Source organism: Meles meles, chromosome 20 (genome assembly GCF_922984935.1).
Source record: "Meles meles chromosome 20, mMelMel3.1 paternal haplotype, whole genome shotgun sequence".
Lineage (NCBI taxonomy): Eukaryota > Metazoa > Chordata > Mammalia > Carnivora > Mustelidae > Meles > Meles meles.
The window spans coordinates 52,509,397-52,531,997 of record NC_060085.1 but is presented as its reverse complement, the minus strand read 5'-3'; the positions used below and the strand labels follow the sequence as shown (position 1 = coordinate 52,531,997).

General features: G+C 45.2%; 1 protein-coding gene across 1 annotated transcript in view; it reads right to left on the bottom strand.

Annotated features, from left to right (window-relative positions):
* Positions 1–22,601, bottom strand: part of TTLL3 (tubulin tyrosine ligase like 3) — a 31,284-nt gene that overhangs the window by 3,982 nt on the left and 4,701 nt on the right. The window contains 9 exon segments of the mRNA XM_045989902.1: positions 6,894–7,329; positions 8,528–8,771; positions 13,150–13,298; positions 16,479–16,674; positions 17,931–18,029; positions 18,777–18,891; positions 19,621–19,749; positions 21,016–21,152; positions 21,255–21,423. Coding sequence (XP_045845858.1) covers positions 6,894–7,329; positions 8,528–8,771; positions 13,150–13,298; positions 16,479–16,674; positions 17,931–18,029; positions 18,777–18,891; positions 19,621–19,749; positions 21,016–21,152; positions 21,255–21,423 — 1,674 coding nt within the window.

Here is a 22,601-nt window from a genome sequence, read left to right as displayed (position 1 = left end):
TTCTACTAAGAGACTGAAGTAGCAAATTTGCAGGAGGAGGCAGAGAAAAAGGTCCAAGAGAGGAGCTCCTGTACAATTTTCAGTTCCTATTAAGCAAGCTGCACATCCTGTAGCTAGGCTCCAGGAAAGCCCCGTGTGTCTTGCTAATGACCCCCCTTTAACCTTGAGCTACTCTGAGGTATCTTCTGTGTCAGTACAGGAACCTGATTAGAATCTAAACATCAGAATCACTTGGATCTTGTTCAAAATAACCAAGCCCACAAAGCCCAATGATCAAAGAGGCAAGAATCAAAACTGGGTATCAAAACAAGTTGGTGAAAAGGATGACAGGAAAATGTGTCATGTGCACACAGGCTCGGCATCACTTTACGGAGTAAGTGATCACTGCCAGAGGGAGGAGCCAAGTGACAATGGAGAGATCCAGTAGCTACTGCTCTAGCCCCGTGGTCAGACTTAGCATCACTAATCAGGAGACAGTCCAACAGTGTGTGCCTTGTGGAACCATATAAGGCACTGAGCATCACCTCTCAAGTGTTCTTGCCAAAAATGCTTAACCTGAACCTCACCAAGCTGTTTGGCCTAACTTCTAGTTTACAGGACATCGAGATAACAGAAGAACAAGCTAAACAGCACCACGAAGAAACAATCAGATAAATCCAGAATGTGGGACAGTTCTACAAAACAACCAGCCTGGTCCCTTCAAAAGTTCCAAACAAACTATGGGGGGAAGAAAAAGCAGTGCCGCTGCTCTAGATTAAAAGAAATTAAAGAGCACCCAAAGGAATAAAACCTGTGACAAATGGAATCAAGGAAGTGAAAGACCTGTACATTGGAAACTAAGATACCAATGAAAAAAACTGAAGACACAAATAAATGGAAAGATATTCTGTGCTCATGGATTGGAAGAAGTAATGTTACTAAAATGTCCACATGACCCAAAGCAATCTACAGATTCAATGCAATCTCTATCAAAATTCCAATGGCATTTTTCACAAAAATAGAAAAAAACAATCCTAAATCCTATAAGGAACCACAAAAGACCATGCACAGTCCAAACAACCTTTATTTTTTAATATTTTTAAGTCATCTTTACACCCAACATGGGGCTCAAACTCATGACCCTGAGATTAAGAGTCACATACTCAGAATGAATACTGTTACACTGAAAAAATAAATAAAATGAAAAAAAAAAAAAAAGAGTCACATACTCCACCAACTGAGTCAGCCAGGAGCCCCCCAAAACAAGGAGAGCAAAGCTGGAAGCATCACACTTACTGACTTCAAACTGTATTACGAAGCTGTAGCAATCAAACAGTGTGGTACTGGCATAAAAGTCGACACCCAGATCAAATGAACAGAATATAGAACTACCCAGAAATAAAGTCACACATACAAGGTGTATTAATTTATGACAAAGAGATACAAGAAGTATCTCCTTCAGTCTCTTCAATAAATGGTACTGGGAAAACTAGAAGCCACGTGCAAAAGAACGAACCCAGACCACAATTTATAACACACATAAAAACCAACTCAAAATAGATTAAAGTGAATTTAAGACCTGAAACCATAAAACCCTTAGAAGAAAACACCGGAAGTACTAAACTCCTTGCCATCAATCTTGGCAATGATTTTTTTTGGAATTGTTACCAAAAGTAAAGGCAACAAAAGCAAAAATAAAAACATGGGACTACATCTAACTAAAAAGCTTCTGCACGACAAAGGAAACCATCAACAAAGTGAAAAGGCAACTCACCAAATGGGAGAAAGTATTTGCAAATCATATATCTGATAAGGGGCTAATATCTAAAATATATAAAGAACTCCTATAAGTCAATGGCAAAAACACAAGTAATCTGATTTAAAAATGGGCAGAGGATCTGAACAGACATTTTTCCAAAGATGACAGACAGATGGCCAACAGGCGCATGAAAAGGTGCTCAACGTCACACTAATCTTGGGGGAACTCCAAGTCACATGTAAAATGGCTATTTTCAAAAAGGTAAGAAACAAGTGTTGGTAAGGATGTGAAGAAAAGGGAACCCTTGGGGCGCTTGGGTGGCTCAGTGGATTAAGCCGCTGCCTTCGGCTCAGGTCATGATCTCAGGGTCCTGGGATCGAGCCCCGCAGGACTCTGCTCCGCGGGGATCCTGCTTCCTCCTCTCTCTCTGCCTGTCTCTCTGCCTACTTGTGATCTCTCTCTCTGTCGGATAAATAAATGGAATCTTAAAAAAAAAAAAAAAAAAGAAAAGGGAACCCTTATGAACTGTTAGTAAGAACTGGTGCAGCCACTGTGGAAAATAGCATGGAGCTTCCTCAAAAAACTAAAAATAGAATTACCATATGATCCAGCAATTCCACTTCTGAGTATTTATCTGAAGGGAAAAAAAAAGTATTCCTATCTTGAATATCTGTACCCCCATGTGCATGGCAGCATTATTAGCAATAGCCAAGACAAGGAATCAACATAAGTGTCCACCAATGGATGAATGAATAAAGAAAATGTGACTATCTCTCTGTTTAGCCAGCTAGCTAACTAGCTATCGTGGAATATTATTTAGACATAAAAAAGAAGGAAATCTTTCCATTTGTGATAAAAATGGTTGGGCTTTGAGAGCATCACACTAAGTGAAATAAGTCAGAAAGACAAATATTTCATGATGTAAATTATATGTGAAATCTAAAATAAAAATAAAAACAAAAACAAAACCTAAAACTCTTAACTCATAGAGAGCCCATTAGCAGTTGCCAGAGGCAGTGCTGAAATGGATGAAGGGGGTCAAAAGGTACAAACATCCAGTTATAAAATAAGCAAATCATGGGGGCGCCTGGGTGGCTCAGTCAGTTAAGTGGCCACCTCTTGATTTCAGCTCAGGTCATGAACCCAGGGTTGTGAGATTGAGACCCTTCTCAGGCTATGGAACCTGCTTAAGATTCTATCTCTCCCTCTTCCCCTAGCCCTCCCCACCCTGCTCTCTCCCCGTCTCTTAAAAAAGAAAAAAAAAAGTAAATCATGGGTGTCATGTACAGCATGATAACTACAGTTGATACTGTATTGCATATTTGAAAGTTGCTAAGAAAGTAGATCTTAAAAGTTTTCATCAGAAGAAAATAAAATTATAACTATGTGTGGTAATGGATGTTAACCAGACTTATTGTGGTGATCATTTCACAACATATTTAAATATCAAATATATACATATACAAATATTGTATACTTTGAGTAAATACAATACTTACACGTCAATTACATCTCAATAAGAGAGATCTAAGACTGATCTAAGTCCTTCAAAGCAGCTACAGATCTTTTAAGCATCCCAAGGTATACCCATAGGTCTTATGTTTAAATCTTCAAGACATTTTAAGTTAACAGAGAGGGTTATAGGCACTCTCTGTTAACAGCAGGGCTTCGTAATTGTGAGGACTATTGTCCTACAGCAGGGTCACAGAGAGAAGAGTTCTAAGGTTTGTGGATATGGCTATTGTGTAATAGAACAGATTATAAATCGATACATAAGAAACCCACAATGTTTTTTTTTTTTAAACATCCACTTGGGCTAAAAGGGACAGATACAATATGAAATGAAAGAGGCTTCTGTACCCCCAAATTTCTATGAGCATGTAACAGACTAAGAACTATTGTGGATTTTCATGGAAAAGGAAGGATGATTCAGGGCTGAACTGAGATCCCAATGGATGGAACCAAGAGCCACAGAGAACTCCTAGGAAGTAACAATGGCTCCTAATCACTAAACTAGAAATATGTGTGAGGCTAGATTTCAGAGTTGCTATGGCCCAATGCTTCCTGTGTACCTCCTTCCCTGCCTCTTTTTTTTTTTTTTAATATTTTATTTATTTGACAGAGAGAAATCACAATTACGCAGAGAGGCAGGCAGAGAGAGAGGAGGAAGCAGGCCCCCTGCGGGGCAGAGAGCCCGATGTGGGGCTCAATCCCAGGACCCTGGGATCGTGACCTGAGCCGAAGGCAGAGGCTTTAACGCACTGAGCCACCCAGGCGCCCCCCTGCCTCTCCTTTTTGAGTGGGGTTATCTATAAAAGTAAAAAACGTAAGACAAATTAAGACAAAAACAATGAATGCCGAGTGTGTATCTTGATTACATGTTAGTTTAAAAAGCAAAAACAGGGGTGCCTGTGGGGTGGTCTGTCTGTTGAGTGTCTGACTCTTGATTTGGGCTTGGGCTGTGGTCTTGGAGTCATAGGATTGAGCTCTGCATCGGCTCCATACTCAGTGCAGGGTCTGCTTGAGAATCTCTCTCTTTCTCCCTCTGCTCTTCCCCCTGCTCATGTTCTCTCTAAAATAATTAAATAAAATCTTAAAAGGATAATAAAAAACAAAAACAAATAAGCAATAAAAGATTTTTGGGACAACTAGGACATCTGAAAAATGCAGATGTGTAGTCCCTAAACCAAACATTTCAGATCAATCTCTGGGGGCGTGGCTTCCTGACACCTGTATCTTTGGAAAGCTTGCCAGGCGATTCTGGCCTGTGAACCAGCATTTGGGAACCCACTGTGCTAGAACATTCCCTTCCCCTTGGTTTTATCTTACTTTCCTGCCCTTATATTTCTTCACTTATTTTTTTTTATAGATTTATTTGACAGAGAAGAGAGAGAAAGAGCAAGTGCGCACAGAAGCAGACAAAGCAGCAGGCAGGGAGAGGGAGAAGCAGGCTCCCAGGCTGAGCAGAGAGCCCTATGCGGGGCTCGATCCCAGGATCCTGCGATCCTGACCTGAACTGAAGGCAGGTGCTTAACTGAGTGAGCCACCCAGGAGCGCCATGTTTTTTGCTTTTTAAGATTTTATTTATTTATTTGTCAGAGAGAGCGCGAGAGCACACATAAGCAGGAGGAGCAGCAGGCAGAGGGAGAAGCAGGCTCCCCGCTGAGCAGGGAGCCTGATGTGGAACTCTACCCCAGGACCCTGGGATCATGACCTAAGCCAAAGGCAGATGCTTAACAACCGAGCCACCTAGGCATCCCTTCACTTATGTTTTTGAAACCAAAGTGCCAGTGTTAATTTATGATCAGTAACAGTGACAAGACCAGGACACTGGGGTCATGTGATCAGCACATTCTCTACCTGTGGCCAAACTTTGGTAGAAGCTGAATCCCGGTCAGAATGATACCTAGGATTATGATACTTAATTTAACTGTCAAGAGACTTCTTGCAGAGTTCAGAAACCCTTGAAATTGGTTTTCTGGGGTGCCTAGGTGGCTCAGTGGGTTAAAGCTTCTGCTTTCGGCTCGGGTCATGATCCCAGGGTCCTGGGATCAAGCCCAGCATCGGGCTCTCTGCTCATCAGGGAGCCTGCTTCCCCCTCTCTCTGCCTGCCTCTCTGCCTACTTGTGATCTCTGTCTGTCAAATAAATAAAAATTTTTTTTAAAAGATTTTGTTTATTTATTTGACAGAGAGATCACAAGTAGGCAGAGAGGCAGGCAGAGAGAGTGAGAGGGAAGCAGGCTCCCTTTAGAGCAGAGAGCCGGACGCGGGACTCGATCCCAGGACCCTGAGATCATGACCCGAGCCGAAGGCAGCGGCTTAAACCACTGAGCCACCCAGGCGCCCCAATAAATAAAATCTTAAAAAAATAAAAATCTTATTCTATTCCAATAAGTAGACTCAAATCTCTTTCTGGAACAAGGGGAGTAAAATTATTACAAAGGAGTAAAATAATAATAATATTAACAGCAGCAGCAGCAGCTTCCACTGACTCTTACCCCACGTCCAGACCTTAACACGTGATGTCATTGTGAAACACCCGACAATCTTATTAGGTAGTAACAGTAGCTAAAATCTGTAGCTCTATGTTCCAGCATTGTTCTAAAGGGCTTTGCTTATGTCAACTCATTTAATTATCACAACCTTATGAAGTAGGAACTACTTGCAGTCTTTACTTTACAGATGAGGAGACTGAGTGCTGCAGGGGTCAGGAAATGGTCCGAAGCCAAAGAGCTTATAGTTACTGCGTAGGAATTTGAACGCTGGGAGGTTTTGCTTTTACCACTTTGCTATATGCGTCTCCAGAAATATGATCCACGTGTATATTTTTGTTGTTGTTAGTGTTACAATTAATTCTCTTAAATTCCAGTGTGGTTAACATACCTGTTACATCAGTTTCTTTCAGGTATTCGATACAGCAATATAGCGATTCAGCGCTTCCCTGCATCATCCCGTGCTCATCACAACACATGCCCTCCTTAATCCCCATCGCCTGTTTCACCCATCCACCACCCGCCGCCCCTCTGTAACCATCAGTTTGTTCTCTATAGTTAAGCATCTGGTTTGGGGTTTATTTTTTTTTCTTCCCTTTGTTTTTGTTTCTTAAATTCCACATGTGAGTGAAATCATATGGCATTTGCCTTTCTCTTCCAGGCTTATTTCACTTAGCATTATACTCTCTAGCTCCATCCATGTTGTTGCAAATGGCAAGATTTCATTTTTTTAATGGCTGAATAATATTTCACTGAATATACCACACTTTCTTTATCTATCGATGGAAGCTTAGGCTATGTCCATAATTTGGCCATTGTAGATAATGCTGCAGTGAACAGAGGGTGCATATATATCCCTTCAAATGAGTGTTTTTGTATTCTTTGGGTAAATACCCAGTAGTGCAATGACTGGATCGTAGGGATGATCCACACATATTAACTCATCTTTCATCCTCCCAAACCCTATGAGAAAGATGGTAATGGCATCTCCATTTTCCAGACAAGGAAACGGAGGCTCAAGGGTAGAAGTGGTGTACTGAGATAGCGTAGCAGGACCAGAACTTGAACCAGTTCTGTCCAACTGCAATGCCCTGTGTTTCACTCGAGGGACGCCTGGAAAGGGGGGCAGACTCCCCAGGGTCTTGTCTGGGCTCCACCTCACCTGCTTGTAGATGAGCTCAAAGGCTCCTGTGTCACAGTTGCGGTCTAGCCGCCGGTCGATGACCACGCGCAGGGTGTCGGCTTGCACACCTGCACACAGCCGGGCGGTGACAGCAGTGGAGGGGGCCATGGTGGGGCTGGCATTGATCTCGATCAGCCAGGGCTGGAAGTCCTCACCAAACACAAAGTCAGCACCGTAGAGCTCGAAGCTGGCCTTCCGACACTGCACGGTGTCCTGGGAGGTCTGCAGGGCATGGATCACAGCAGCCTTCATGCCGGGCACAATGACAGTAGACCAAGCGTCTGGGGCCCCCATCTCCTTCAGGTGGGCCTGGAACTTCTGGCTCGACCACATGTTGTCTGAGGGCAGGAGTGGGTGCCGATGGCATGAATTCTCCAGGTGCTTCTGAATGGAGTTGTTGCACAGGTGCACTGAGCTGGGGCAGAGAGCAGAAAGCTGGGGTCTGGCTCCCTGAGCCTCTCCCACCCAAATGCGGGGAGGGCAGGCAGACCATGGAACCACCCCTGGGCCACCCCAGACCATTTACCTTGAGATGGGACTCTGTGAGGAAGGGCAAGAAGGACAAAGGCCTGGGCCCTGCTATATTCTTGTAGGGCCAGAACTAGTCTCATCCCTCTGAGAGCACTCCCTATGGGGCCACAGAACTATGTGCTTTAGTCTCAGTTAGCCCTCCCAGCACCTGGAAGGTACGAAGGTGGGTAGGAGTGTGGGCCCTGTAGTCAACAAGACTGCTCAACACAAAAACAAAAACAAAAAAACAAGACTGCTCGAGGCCTACCTTCACCAACTAGTTGTGAGATCTTTTCACCCAAGTGCTCCTTCACATCTGTTAGATGGGGGTAGTACTAGAACCCACTTCACCGGGATTTCACGAATGAGTGAGACAAAATGCATGAAGTGCTTAGCACCTGTCACATACGATGAATTCAGTAACCGATAGCTATGAGTTTCATAATACTGCCTCCATTCTGCAGATGTGAAAAGTGAAGCCTCAATCGGTTTCACGTGACCAAAGTGACCCAGCTTAGCAGCTACAGCAATGGAATTTGAACCCAGGACTCAACAAGGCTTTTTTCTCATCCCCCAAGTTAACACTGCAACTTGCCTCTCTCTTTTTGCATGTCTCCTGAACCCTCTTACCCTGCTCTATGTTCCTTTTTTTTTTAAATAACATGTACCATCTTTAAACCTATTAGATAATTTTACTTATTACGTTCATTGCTTATCTATGAGAAACAGCATTAAAATGATGCCTTATAAGCATAAGGTATTTAACTTCACTCATTATAAGAGATAAAATTAAAATAAGATAACCATTTTTGGCTTAGAATGGAAAAAATAATCAACATTGTTGGGTAGGATGAGGGCAGACCATTTTATATATGCCCAGCTCATGTGCGGGAATTGTGAACTCTTGAGAACTGGGCTCTTATTTTGGTCGTTGCTGTATCCCAAGTGCTTAGAACACCCTTGGTAGGTAGCTGTTAGATGGATGGAGGACCTGACTGCCTACAGTCTGTGTTTGGAGCCCAGCGTGACATGGGGGATCCACCTGTTCCTTGCCAGCTGCCCAGCTAGACCAGGAGCTCAGAGAAGGTAAGGGAGAGGCTCACTTGTCAAGGTTCTTCAAAGAGAAGGGCTGTGTGGAGAAGCGGATGTAGCTGTCACGATAGAACCACACAGTAAGTGGGTTCCAGTCGGTCACCAGGAACCACTGTCTCAGGTCAAATTTGGTGCCAAAGATGAGCAGAGGCCGTTCGATATACTTCTGTACCACCCACTTGCCATCCTTCATCATCATGGGATTGCCATCTACCAGCTTCAGCATCTCCTCCAGGTGGTCCATACACATGATGCCTACGGGGGGGGAAACAGGGTGGTCAGAGATCAGGTCAGGCTTGGGTGAGGAGAAGGACCAGGGGACCACAAACAGCTCATCTTAAGCCCTCATTCCCATAGAACTGATAGGGCCAAGTAGGTAAGGCTGCTTCCCTTGGAACCCTGTTCCCTTTGGGAAAGCTGAGAATCTGCTGAAGATTAAAACATTTTTTTATTAACCACTTCTGTTTGATTGAAAAGTAATATATGCACAGAAAAAAAAATCAAACCATATTGGGCTTTTATTTTATTTGTTTAAAAAGATTTTATTTAGGGCGCCTGGGTGGCTCAGTGGTTTAAGCCTCTGCCTTCGGCTCAGGTCATGATCTCAGGGTCCTGGGATCGAGTCCCGCATCGGGCTCTCTGCTTGGCAGGGAGCCTGCTTCCTCCTCTCTCTTTCTCTGCCTGCCTCTCTGCCTACTTGTGATCTCTCTCTGTCAAATAAATAAATAAAATCTTTAAAAAAAATAATAAAAAATAAAAAGATTTTATTTATTTATTTGACAGAGAGAGAGAGAAATCACAAGTAGGCAGAGCAACAGGTGGGGGGTGGGGGTGGGAAGCAGGCTCCCAGCTGAGCAGGGAGCCCGATGTGGGGCTTGATCCTGGCACCTTGAGATCATGACCTGAGTTGAAGGCAGAAGCTTAACCCACTGAGCCACCCAGGCGCCCCCATATTGGGCTTTTTTAAAAAACCATGTGCATTTATGACTTTGATTAGTTTTTTCCCAATAATTAACAGAATATAAAATGACAAAAACAAAAAGCAGGCAGCCAACTGCTGCTTCTGGGTCCAATGTATATCCTTCCAAGTTATGGGAAAATCTATGTGCCTCCGTTTGTTAGGATTCTATATCTAAACATGTTAAAGATTTAAAATAGTTCTTGGCCCATAGTGAGCATACAGTAAATGTTAATTCCTACCATTATTATTAGTTATCTGTAGAATAAATATCTAGCTGTAGATTTCCTGGCTCCAGGGATACGTACGTGCTTTCATTCTATACTACCCAAGATGTTCTACCAATTTGCTCTCCCAGTAAAAGTGTATGAGATTCTGTATCTGCCCACATCCTACCCAACACTATTGATTATTTTGGTTATTCTTCTAAGTAGAAAATGGTTATCTTATTTTATCTCTTTTATAACAAGTGACATTACGTATCTTATATTTATAAAGCATCATTTTAATACTGATAATGATCAGAGTCATGTTGCAAACATACATATTCACAAATCAATCTCATTCCTTCATTCTTTGGTCCCCAAAGCAGCCCAATCACCTGCTAACGGCACAGAATAACCTGTGCCTTGTTCCTAAGCCAGATCCTTTCTCAAATGGCCAGAGTGATCACCGAGATTCCCAAGAATATGATGCACTGCATAACAAAAATTAAGGCTGTTCATATCCTTAGACACATCAATTTCATTTTTAGAAATATATCCTAAGGAAATGAAAGGCCACAAAGATGTCTGCATAGGATGCTGATGAGAGTTTTGCTTGTAACAGCAATCAGTCAGTAAACAAACAAATAGGGGAAAAAACGGGCTGCCATCTAAATATCCATCAGAAATGAATTAGGTAAACCCATGACAGTATATCTAAAGAAGAGTGGAGTATGTAGCTGTAGAACAGAATGAGATAAGATAGCACATACTGTTCTTTAATCTAATATCCCAAACTAAACACCACATTTATATTATAAATTAGAATAGGGGTTACCATTATGGGAGTACATAGAGATGGGAAGGGGCTTGGAAGGGTCCCTCTAGGGTATAGGTAGTATTTTATTTCATGATCTGGGTCCTATTTTCACAAGTGTGTACACTTTGTGATAATTTGTTGAGTTGTATATGTACATATATATATATCCCCTTTTCAATGGAGTATCACATACACATTTCAGCTTTTCTTAAGAACCAGAGATAGAATGTTGAAATTTGGTACAAGATACATGGGGATTCACTGTGTTACTCTCTCTAGTTTTGTGTATTTTGAAAATGTCCATGGGACACCTGTGTGGCTCAGCTGGTTGAGCATCTAACTCTTGGTTTCAGCTCAGGTCATGATCTCAAGTGTTTTGCGATAGAGCCCCGTGTTGGCCCCATACTAAGAGAGTCAGCCTGATGATTCTCTCCCTCTGCCCTACCATTCCACTTGCAAGGGCACGGCGCTCTCTATCTCTCTCTCTCTCTCTCAAATAAATCTTTTTTTTAAAGACTTTTTTATTTATTTGACAGAGACAGACAGGGAGAGAGGGAACACAAGTGGGGGAGTGTGAGAGGGAGAAGCAGGCTTCCCGTTGAGCTGGGAGCCCGATGCGGGGCTCGATCCCAGGACCCTGGGATCATGACCTGAGCTGAAGGCAGACACTTAATGGCTGAGTCACCCAGGTGCCCCTCAAATAAATAATCTTTAAAAAAAAAAAAAAGGAAGAGTACTCATAACAATAAGTTAAAAACAGGAAAAAAAAAGAAAAAGACAGATCTAGATATACTGAAATGAACTGATCTCTAAGATCTATTGTTAAGAAAAAGAAAAGTGCAAAAAAGAAATGAGTAATACTAACTGATATGGAAAGATATAATAAGTGAGAAAAGGCTACAGAATAATATATGTTGTTTAAAATAAAACACACAGGGGGTGCCTAGGTGGCTCAGTTAGTTAAGCATCTGCCTTCAGCTCAGGTCCTGATCTCGGGGTCCTGGGATCGAGCCCTGTGTCGGGTTCCCCGCTTGGCAGGGAGTCTGCTTCTCCCACTCCCCCTGCTTGTACTCTCTTTCTCATGCTCTCTCTCAAATAATTAAAAATCTTAAAAATAAAATAAAACACACACATACACACACACATACACACAACCCTTTCTATCTCTCTCCTCAAATGCATAGAAGAAAGTAAAGAAACACACTCAACAGTTAACAGTAGTTATCTCAGTAAAACCAAGAGTGGCTTTTGCTTTTTTCTTTCTACTTTCCTGTATTTTCTGGTCTTTTTTTTCTTTTCTTTTCTTTTGGAGAGCGAGTGAGTGCTCACATGCACATGCCAGAGGCCAGAGTGGGATGGGGAGATGGAGTTAGGGTAGAGGGAGAGGGAGATAGAGGATCTCAAGCAGGCTCCCTGCTAAGCACAGAGCCCAGTGCGGGGCCTGACCTTATGACTGAGCCACTCAGGCGTCCCCAGTCTTTCTTTTTTTTAATTTTTAATTTTTTTATTTTGTTTAAAGATTTTTATTTATTTATTTCACAGAGAGAGATCACAAGTAGGCAGAGCGGCAGGCAGAGAGGAGGGGGGAAAGCAGGCTCCCCACTGAGCAGAGAGCCCAATGCAGGGCTTGATCCCAGGACCCTGAGATCATGACCTGAGCCAAAGGCAGAGGCTTAACCCACTGAGCCACACAGGCGCCCCCTTTTTTTTTAAATAATAAATACATATTTTCATAATTGGAAGAAAATCACACAAATATTTTCAAGATAGGAAAAGAAAAGACCAACATGATGATTTTGAAATGACATCCCCAAATGTCCCAGTGTCTGGACCTTTCACTTGGACATGAACCAATTCATCCAAAAACAGTATTTGGAAGAATCTGGAACTTGTTTTCCACATCTTGTGAGTCCGTAACCAGATTTTTCAGGCTGGGCTAGTGCAGCACCCCAGCTTGCTGGCTCTCCTGTTATAACTCCTCCCATTAGGCTGAGCAGCCAGAATTAGAGCTAAAAATAATAGCACTGACATAGCAGTTACTATGGAAAAGCGCATATTATACTTACTTAAAACTAGATAATACTAGTTCCATTTACCAAATGATGAAATGAGGTAGAGAAGAGGTTAACTATCCTGCCCAAAGTCTTACAGATAGCAGGAGGCAAAGTCTGGGCTTGACTTGATGTAGTCTGGCTCTCAGCATCCATATCCTTAAGACTATGCTACTTCACAAGGATGCACTGGTCAAATCAGAGAGCCCTTAGATGACAGGCTACAAGTATCCCCAGACCCACTTAAAGCATTAACCCAACTCTGACGGCAGGAGAGGAGACGACAATGTCGTCACAGCAGCCAACATTTATGGGGTGATTACTCTGTGTCAGGGACCATGCTGACATGGTTCCTTTAGACACACCACCTCATTTAATCCTCACCTCACAGGAGGTCATGATCATCCCTCACCGGTGAAGGAACTGAGATTCAGAGAGGTGATGTAACTTGCTCAAGGCCACACAGCATGTTAGTAGCAAAGCTGGGATTCAAACCCATGGAGTCTGGCCCCAATACGGCCTGCACTATTAACCTCCCCGGCCTCTAGCTGGATAGGCAGGCTGTAGGGCACTAGTGTAGGAAGAAGGGGCTTACTCCCACCTCGTCCTCGGGACTTGGCTCCCGGCTTCACGATCCAGATGTTGCGATCTCCTTCCATGTCCATCTGGGGCACCACAGCCCGCAGCTGCTCCAGGATGTCCTCACAGCGCTGGACCTGAGCATCAAGGTGCCTGAGCTCTGCCCCCTCGCTGTGGGGAGATGATGGGACATGGGCAGGGCTGAGTCTGGGGGCAGTCTGGTGGACAAGGCAAGAGGAGACAAGAGCCCAACCCCCGGCCATGGTCCAAGCCAGGGTCACATCTTTCCCTAACAGATGCAGATAAGTCTCCTCCAAACCTCCATCCCACCCTCAAGCTGTCCCACAAATTCTAACTAGCCCAGGGAGCCATCTGAGAGTGCTGGAATAGAAGAGAAGGGGAATATTCCACATTTCACATGCTGTCCCACTCTAACACTCCACCATCTGGAGTCACCTCCCTTCTATTACCATAAAACTGCCTTTGGCAGAATTTAATCACACAGCATCTGATCATGAGGCACCACCATGTGCCAGGCACGGTGCTAGACGTTTCACATACATCATCACTAACCCTCCCTATGGCCCTGCCAAGGAGGCATTACTGGTCCCATTTTGGAGAAGTGTCAACTGAAGCTGGGAGAGTTCAGAGATTCGTCCAAGGCCACATACTGAGTTCAGTGGCTGAGCCAGGATGCAAACTCTGTCCTGCCTGATCCCTCCGCCCACATGTACTTTTGGGGGTTCATTTCCCCTCCAAACCTGGACCGACAACTGGTTGGTAGGTGGATCCCTTCCTGGTCTAATTCTTTCCAAGCACATCTGTATCACACAGCCCCTTGCCTTGTCTCTCTTCTCATCACTTACCACCCACACCTATGCTTATTTGGCTGCTGTCTGTCTCCCTTCACTGGAGTCTAAGCTCCAGAAGAGCAGGAACATTGGTTAGCATTTCCCTTCCCCCAGCAGTATACTGTTACATGCTCCCAATGAAGTCTGTTGGCTGGATGAATGGTTGCCTGCCTCAGCACTGGGCTGTCAGATAAGGGTTCATGGACAAAGAGGGACTCTTCCCTACAGGACACAAATGTCCTGACCTAAACCAAGTCATGGAATACCCTAGATGGCAGCCTCATCCACACCCTCCCATTCCTCTCCCTCTGACTGAATAGGCAGGAAGCTTCCACTAGATGCTAATCCCCCTTCACATCGTAGCCTTAAGAATGTTCCAGCACGAAGAACTTCCAGTTCTTATACTAAGGAGGCAGCAGCACCCAGTGGGGCAGCACCAGGAGCAGTGACAGCAGCCAGATGGAGGGGGACTTGTCAAGGCCTCTTAGGAATACTCGCACCTAAGCCCTGACCCTTCAATTTCCAGAGGGTTTGCTGGAAACCTTTCTGTGGGCCATGACATAGAGAATCTACTCAGTAAACCTGTGATTTGGCCCAGGAAAGTGTCATATGAGGATGGCAGGGGGATGTGCAAAAAAAAGCAATCAGTATGTTTGTGGGAAGTCAATCTTGATAAAAACCTGACTGGTGAGTCATGGATTTGTTTCAAAAGTGAAAACATAGCAGTAAATATTGAATGAATTAACAAAAACTAATCATCTATAACTTCTGTGAGTGAATCACTAAACACTATACATGTCATATGATGTAATTAAAAAAATTTTTAAAGATTTTATTTACTTATTTGACAGAGAGAGACCGAGACAGCACAAGCAGGAAGAGCAGCAGAGGCAGAGGGGAAAGCAGACTCCCTGCTGAGCAAGGAGCCCAAAGTGGGGCTCCATCCCAGGACCCTAGGATCATGACCCAAGCTGAAGGCAGACGCTTAACCAACTGAGCCACCCAGGTGCCCCCCAAAACTATGTTTGACAAATGTTCCCAAAGCAAATATTTTTTTTTTTCAAGTAAGCTCTGTGCTCATGGTGGGGCTTGAACTCACAGCCCCAAGACCAAGAATCACATGCTCTAGCAATTGAGCCAGCCAGGCATCCTTATAAGGTGTAGTATTTTATGTATCCTGACTTTTGAGAAGTGCCTATGGCCCTCTAGAACTTGGCCCCCCCATCCAGAACTACAAAGGACTCATGCTCTTTATACCTAATGTTCTAACTCAGTCTTGTAATTCTTAGTTTAAGAAGGGTAGCTTTTCTGGTATTTTTCTGATAGTTAAGGGGAAAGTATAGGGTCATCTAATTTTTAATTTCTAACATTTAAAAAGATACAAATGAATTATATATCAATAATGCAGGTTTGCTCTGCATGTCATTCATTCAAAGTTCACTTATCAGCTCTTTAGTCTCCCCTATCAAAATCAGCAAGTCTGCCCATTCCTTCCTATTACCACCCTGGCTGAGGCCCTTAGCACTCCCACCTGGCTTGCTGCAAGCCTCCCCACTTGAGCTGTTTGCCCCTTGAGGGTAGGGCTACACTTCATTTCTGGAGCCTGGCACCATGCTGGGCACATAGGAAGTGCTCAATCCTATGCTCAATGGATGTTCTCTTGCCTTCTGAGTACTTCTTCCCTTCTCTCTCCTGCACACCTCTGCCAAATGGAATCCCAGTCTCAACTCCCTCTGATCAAGAACCTTTTCCCAGAGTGTCTTCCGAAAATAAAGTGCCTCAGGGTGCCTGTTTAGGGGTGGGGGTGGAGGGAGCCACATAATAACAGGATATATACTGTACCCGTATCTCTCTTGGAGGTTAACATCACCCACAGGTTCTGATAAGTCCTGCATCAAGGAATTAATTAACTTTACTTAACCCAATGTTTTTCAAATGCAATTGACCACAAAAGCCTTTCTTTCATAAAATCGATTTCTGTCCTGCAGAACTGAGTATCCCATGCGACACATTTTGGGAAACACTGGCCTCCAGAATAAAACCTAAACAACTTAATAGATTCTCATTTTGTGAGTAAATACTGAGTCTGTGCAGAGCACATAACACAGATTGTCCTGTCTAATCCTACTTTTGAGTCAGACATTATTTTAAAATCCATTCTGCATGTGCAAAGTAAAGCTCAGAAAGATTAGTGATGTTGCCAAGGTCAAAGAGCTTGGAAGCTGCAAAGTCAGGACTATCTGATAGGGTTGGCCATGATCTTAGTCATTATGCTAAGCTGAGATTCAGGAAGAATCTCAGAAGAATCTTAGAAGAATCTACCATGAAGGCAGTGGGAGTCCCTGAGCGTTCTTGAGCAGAAGCAGCAGGGCAAACAAAAGGGGTAGGGCTGGGGAAGAGAGAGGGGCTACACTACATATGCATCGGCTCAGAATGCAGAAGCCCTGAGAGCAAGGGGAACCTGCCCTCAGCCAACGGTCCTAGCAGCAGAGGTACTCACTGGACTACTTGGTAGTAGCGTTGGAGGAAGATGGACCAGCCCTCAGGGCTGAGGTACAGCGGCGCGCCCAGGTCCTTGTCGATGTCCATGTGAGCCAGGTTGCTAAGGTGCTCTTCACAGGCACACAGAGCCTCATCCACAAACTCTGGGGTCACCATCACTGGCTTTTTCTCCTGTTTCTTGGGCTGCTTGTCTCCTGAAGATAGGAAGGGACCTGTCACTAAACGACAGGCAAGGTATAGAACGTGACACATGCCACAGCCCCAGTCATTTACACGAGGCCTTACCTTGCATACACCTGAGGCTCAGCACACACCTATATCTCCTACTGTCCTGGGACCCGTCACTTACCCGAGGGTTTGTTCTAAATCCCCCTGTGACCCTAGTACTCACCCTTGGCCCTCACTGTCCCAGGGCCTGTCATCCACTTGAGGTTCCACCCTAAATATCCCAGAGTTTCTCAGCCCCTGTAGCCCCAGCACACACCTGCAGCCTCTCTGTTCCTGGGACCTCTGACACACCTGAGGCCCTTGTGTCCCTGATCCTGGAACACAACAGTCTTCTTGGTACCTGACACACCCAGGAGATAGTAATGGAGAGGTCTCTCTCTGGAAGAGGCAGGATTTTCCTCCATCCAGTAGAGCTGTCCCTTATTTCCCCTGACACCATGGCCCTTGGATTATAGGATGGGAACTCTGAGGTGGGAGCTAAGTTCAGAGACAGAAAGGAAGAGCAAGCAATGGGTGGGGCAACATGCAGTAGGGGATTCTCTGTGTCCCCCTCCACAAGGCACAAGGGTCCTCAGGCCACGTGAAACTACATGGTTCCACTACTTCTTCCTCATCAGAGATGTGAGCTCCCCACAGGCAGGAATGGACCATGTCTTCTTAGTCTGTCCTCTCCATAGTGCTCGGCCACATGCCAGGCCCATGGAGGGCGGAATGATGCAATGGACTGATTAACAAATGAATCAGAAGACAGGTGGGAGGGTGCTTGGGAGAACAGATGAGTGGGTGGGCTGGAGGATACATGGGCGGTGGATAGGAGAATCTCTAAAAGCAGGGGGATAGATGGGTAGGTGGATTTGTGGGAGGGTAGGTAAAAAGGTGGAGGGGTGGACAGATTCATGAGGAGTGTAGAGTGTGGAGCTGAGAGAAGGTACGTGAATGAGATCAAGAGTAGGGGGATAGGTGGGGTAATGGGTGACTGGATGGATGGATGGCGGGGGGTGAATGCGAGCCGAGAGGTGAATGCGAGGTGAGTAGGAAGTTAAATGGATGAGTAGATGGATCGATGTACAATTGGTAGGGGCAGATGTAGGGATGGGTGGGGGGGAAGGGGTGATGGAGGAGAAGAATGTGGCTAATACATAGAGAGATGTATACATAAACAGATGGATCGGTGAGAAGATAAAAATAATAGGTGGGGAGTGAGGGTAACCACAGTACTTGCCTGGGGCCTCTTCCTCTTCTGTCTGGATAGAGTATGACTTCCATTCCGACTTCACCACCAGCTTGAGAACGTTGCGGGCAGCTGTCAGCCAGAAGTCCTCTGCTCCCAGGGCAGGGGATACCCTGCTCAGCCCCTAGGCTCGAAGCCTGTTCTGGTTCCGGAACCTGATCATAACCTGCCCCATTTTGGATCCGGAACCTAACTACCTTCTGACTCTACACTCTCGGGTTAGAACCTGGCTCCTGTTCAGTTGTAGAACCAGGCCTAGAATCTGACATGGCTCATATTCTGCCTTCAGAATCTTGCCTAAACCTGTTGTTTCATTTCCCCCTTCTGTTCCTGATCCACTTCTGATAACTTGTTCTAGCCTGAGAACCAGACCTGAGCATAAAAACTATGTCAGATTTGGAGATGAATTTAGACCTAACATCTAATCTGTACACAAATTCTGACCTGAATTTTAGAACATGTTCTGAAGTTGGAAACTCTTCCGCCTTTAGGAGCCCAAAGTTTAGACCCTTTTCTAGATTTTAAACCCAGTCTAGCCAGTGGAATTTGACAAAGGCCTGGAACATACTGTGGGCTCCAAACTCAATCCATTGACCAACTTTTAGAACCTGCTTTAGGATGCAGTCTAAGCTGTCTAAGCTCTTCTGGAGGTCTGGATTGACCAAGCTAGATAGTTCATTAAGAGAGGCACATTAGGGAAGGATAGGGTAGGGGACGGAGGAGGAAATCTGCTGGGTTGGATGAGGGCATAAAGAGAGGCTCTCTGCTCTCTAACGTGAACACGTTTTAGCCCTCGTGCTTCAGCCTGGGAGTCCAGGCATGGGGCTGGCTCCTTACCTATGAAGGCCTTTTTGTCATCCTCAGCCCCCAGGCGGTAGCAGCGTGGAAAGAAGGAGTCAGCATCAGCCTCATCAAACCATGGCAAATTCCGGAGATTGAGACATAGACCCACCTATGGAGTTAGCTGCTGAGGGGGCATAGTGGGACTTGCCCAGACACCTCCAAGGGACTCCCCACATTCAGTACACACCCAGACAGCTCAGGGAGACCCTGCTTGAGTGTTCTCAGAGCCTCTGCCACACTTGCTAGGCCTGACTCACTCATATCCATCTCCATGTGTATGCCCACACAGTTTGCTCTGCCGAGAATGCCCCACACCCCTCCTATCCACCTTTTCACATTCTTAAAGACCTGCCTCCTCTGGGGAGCCTCCCCAGCCCACACCAATAACATAATAGCATGTTCCAATAATAAAGCCCTTCATTCTTGCCACAACCCTATAAGGTAGGTCCTACTGGTGTTCTCAAAGACAAGGAACTGAGGTCAGAAGTGAAGTCACTTGTTAATAAACCCAGATGGGACAGAATGGATCCAGCAGCCGGATATCCCTTGCTTAGTTGGTAAGGGCTCTATTGTTTACGGTCATTAGACTTGGTGTTTTTCTGGCTCCATATCCTATTTGGATCTTGGAGTCTATTTTAATCATTATGTCTACATGTGCCAGACATGCTGCAGGGGCTGGATTTGAACTCAGGCTGCCTGACTCCAAATCCCACTGAATCATATACCTCTCTGCCTCCTGAGAACTCTCTTTTCCTGACAAGGAAAGCAGGCAGTGGAGTTGTCGGCCCAAGGGCTAATGGGTTAGAAGCTGCCATGCCCACTCCCCTGGGGAACCCACCTTTGTGGTAAAGGAGCCAGCCCGGGCATAGTGGTTTATCATTTGATCCTTGGAGAGGAAGCGACAGTCCAGCACATCCCGCCGAGTGGTCCAGATGAAATAGGGAACCTCGTTCCGAACCATGCGGGACTAAGGAGAGCCGAGGAGACAGGGGAGGCTGAGGAGGGCAGCCCAGGACCTGAGGAAACTTCTCCCTGGCCTGTTGAGCAGGGTGGGAGTATGGAAGGAGAAGATGCTTCCAAGGTGGCCTCTAGCCCACACCCCATCTTTATGTGTGTTAAGAAAAGACATCTCTTCCTCCAGGGCACACATTTGTGAGCAGAAAATAGGCTGGCTTACAGAACTCCTTTTGGCCAGGTGCCCCTACACAGTGACTAAGTCACACAACTGAATGCCACCCCTTTGTTTTGGCCCATGGCTATCAGTGACTTGCTCAGTGGCAGGACAGTGACTCCAGGCTAATGGGCACATGTGACAAAAGTTCTCTCAGGGTTCTTCCACCCCTATCATTCCTACAGCTCTGGGAGGTAGGGTAACTCTCAGGCAATGACATCACATGCCTGCTCTAAGTGCTTTTCTTTTTTTCTTCCTTTCTTTCAAGTGCTTTTTTTTTTTTTAAGATTTAATTTATTTATTTGACAGACAGAGATCACAAGTAGGCAGAGAGGCAGGCAGAGAGAGAGGGGGAGGCAGGCTCCCTGCTGAGCAGAGAGCCCGATGCAGGGCTCCATCCCAAGACCCTGGGATCATGACCTGAGCCGAAGGAAGAGGCTTTAACCCACTGAGCCACCCAGGCACACCTCATTTTAAGTGCTTTTGACATCAATTCACTTAATCCTCAGCACGAAGTAGGTCCTACTATTATCCCCTTTCACAGATAACAGAATTGAGGCACTGGGAGGGCAGGTGATTTATCCAAGAGCCCACACAGTTGAGCCATATGAAATTGCCAGTGTTCAGTCTTTTCTGACCTACAAAAACGGCAATTTGATATGTTCAGCTTAGTAAGCGGTGGTGCCAAGATCCAAAGCCAAGTGTCCTCACTTTGATACAGAGGTGTCCTCACCTCCACATCATCACATAAGCCCTTTCAGAGCTTTTTACGCTCTTCCTTCCAGCCTTCACTTGCCAAGGGCAGAGAAAAGATATGAAATATAGGGTTTTATTTAGAAGGCGGAATTACCAGGTGTGGAGGTTATGCTAGCTTCTGGTATAACCTAGCAGAATTCTGATCCCAGGCCAGCCTTGTCTGAGCCCCACTGTGCCCCTCACCACTCTGCTGGCCCATCCAGGCTTTATAGAAGCAATCTGTTTTTAGTGCGGATAGGGAAAATGAGGCCCAGAGAAGTCTTCACTCTCTCAGCCCCTCCCTACCAGCCCCCCAGGGGTCCTCACCATCAGAGCATGTGTCCCATCTAGGTCATCAAATTCCAGGAAATCATCAAAGTCAAACAGGTGCGGTGGCCGAAATGCCTCGTCCTCTTCTTCATCCTCTGTGGACGTAGAGCCCTGGCCTGGTGAGGCTCCTGTCCCTGCCCCATAGACCCATACCAAAGTCTCAACCCTGGGAGAGCAAGAACCAAAGAAAAGGGACTCAGGAGGGGCATCCCGTAGAAAGGGAGGGAACTGCTTACCATCTTCAGTGGTGTCACTGTCACCGATTACCGAGCTATCCAGATCCTTCTGGGGTGGTGGCAGGGTGGTGCCTGAGTGATGGACCATCTTCTTCTCCACCCAGCCTCTCCGGCGCAAGAGGCACCGTATCACTGGGTAGCGGCCTTGGATCATAAAGATCTTTTTCTGCTGTAAGGTGAGAGAAGGACACTTGGTCAGTATCATCCAAGCTCCAGACCACGGGATATAGTGGTGAACAAGACAGTTCTGGTTTCTGCCTTCAGGAAATTTTTATGTTCCAGCAGGGAAGATAGATTATAACCAAACAGGGAAAATAAACATGAATAGTTAATAGTTATAATGGTAAGACCTAACAATTATTGTGTACCTACTATACACTACTTAGTTTATATATACTACTAACAATAATATGTATTTTTTATTATTTTTTAAAAAATTTTATTTATTTATTTGACAGCGAGACAGAGATCACAAGCAGAGGGAGTGGGATAGGGAGAAGCAGGCTTCTCACTAAGCAAGGAGCCCGATGTGGGGCTCAATCCCACGACCCTGGGATCATGACCCGAGCCAAAGGCAGATGCTTAACAACTGAGCCACCCAGGCGCTTCAATAATAAGTATATATTTTTAAAATCTATTTATTTGAGGGGTGCCTGGATGGTTCAGTGGGTTAATGCCTCTGCCTTCGGCTCAGGTTATGACCCGAGAGTCCTGGGATCGAGCCCCACGTCCGCTCTCTGCTCCGCGGGGAGCCTGCTTCCTCCTCTCTCTCTGCCTGCTTTTCTGCCTACTTGTGATCTCCCTCTCTTTGTCAAATAAATAAATAAAATCTTTTAAAAAATTTATTTATTTGAGAGAGACAGAGACAGAGAAAGCATGAGCGGGGGTGCAGAGGGAAAGGGAGAAAATCTCAAGCAGACTCTGCACTGAGTGTAAAGCCCAATGTGGAGCTCAGTCTCACGACCCTGAGATCATGACCTGAGCTGAAACCAAGAGTTGGACACTTAACTGAATGCACCACCCAGGTGCCCCAATAATATGTATTTTTTAAAAGATTTTATTTATTTATTTTTTGGTATATTGTATATTTTTTGTTTATTTGTATATTGTATATTATTTGTTTATTTATTTATGTATTTGTCAGATCACAAGTAGGCAGAGAGGCAGGCAGAGAGGGTAGGGGAGGCAGGCTCCCTGTGGAGCAGAGAGCCCGATGCAGGGCTCGATCCCAGGACCCTGAGATCATGACCTGAGCCAAAGGCAGAGGCTTTAACCTACTGAGACACCTAGGCACCCCTAATATGTGTTTTTAACAGGTGCTATTTCCCCATTTAACTTATTATGAAA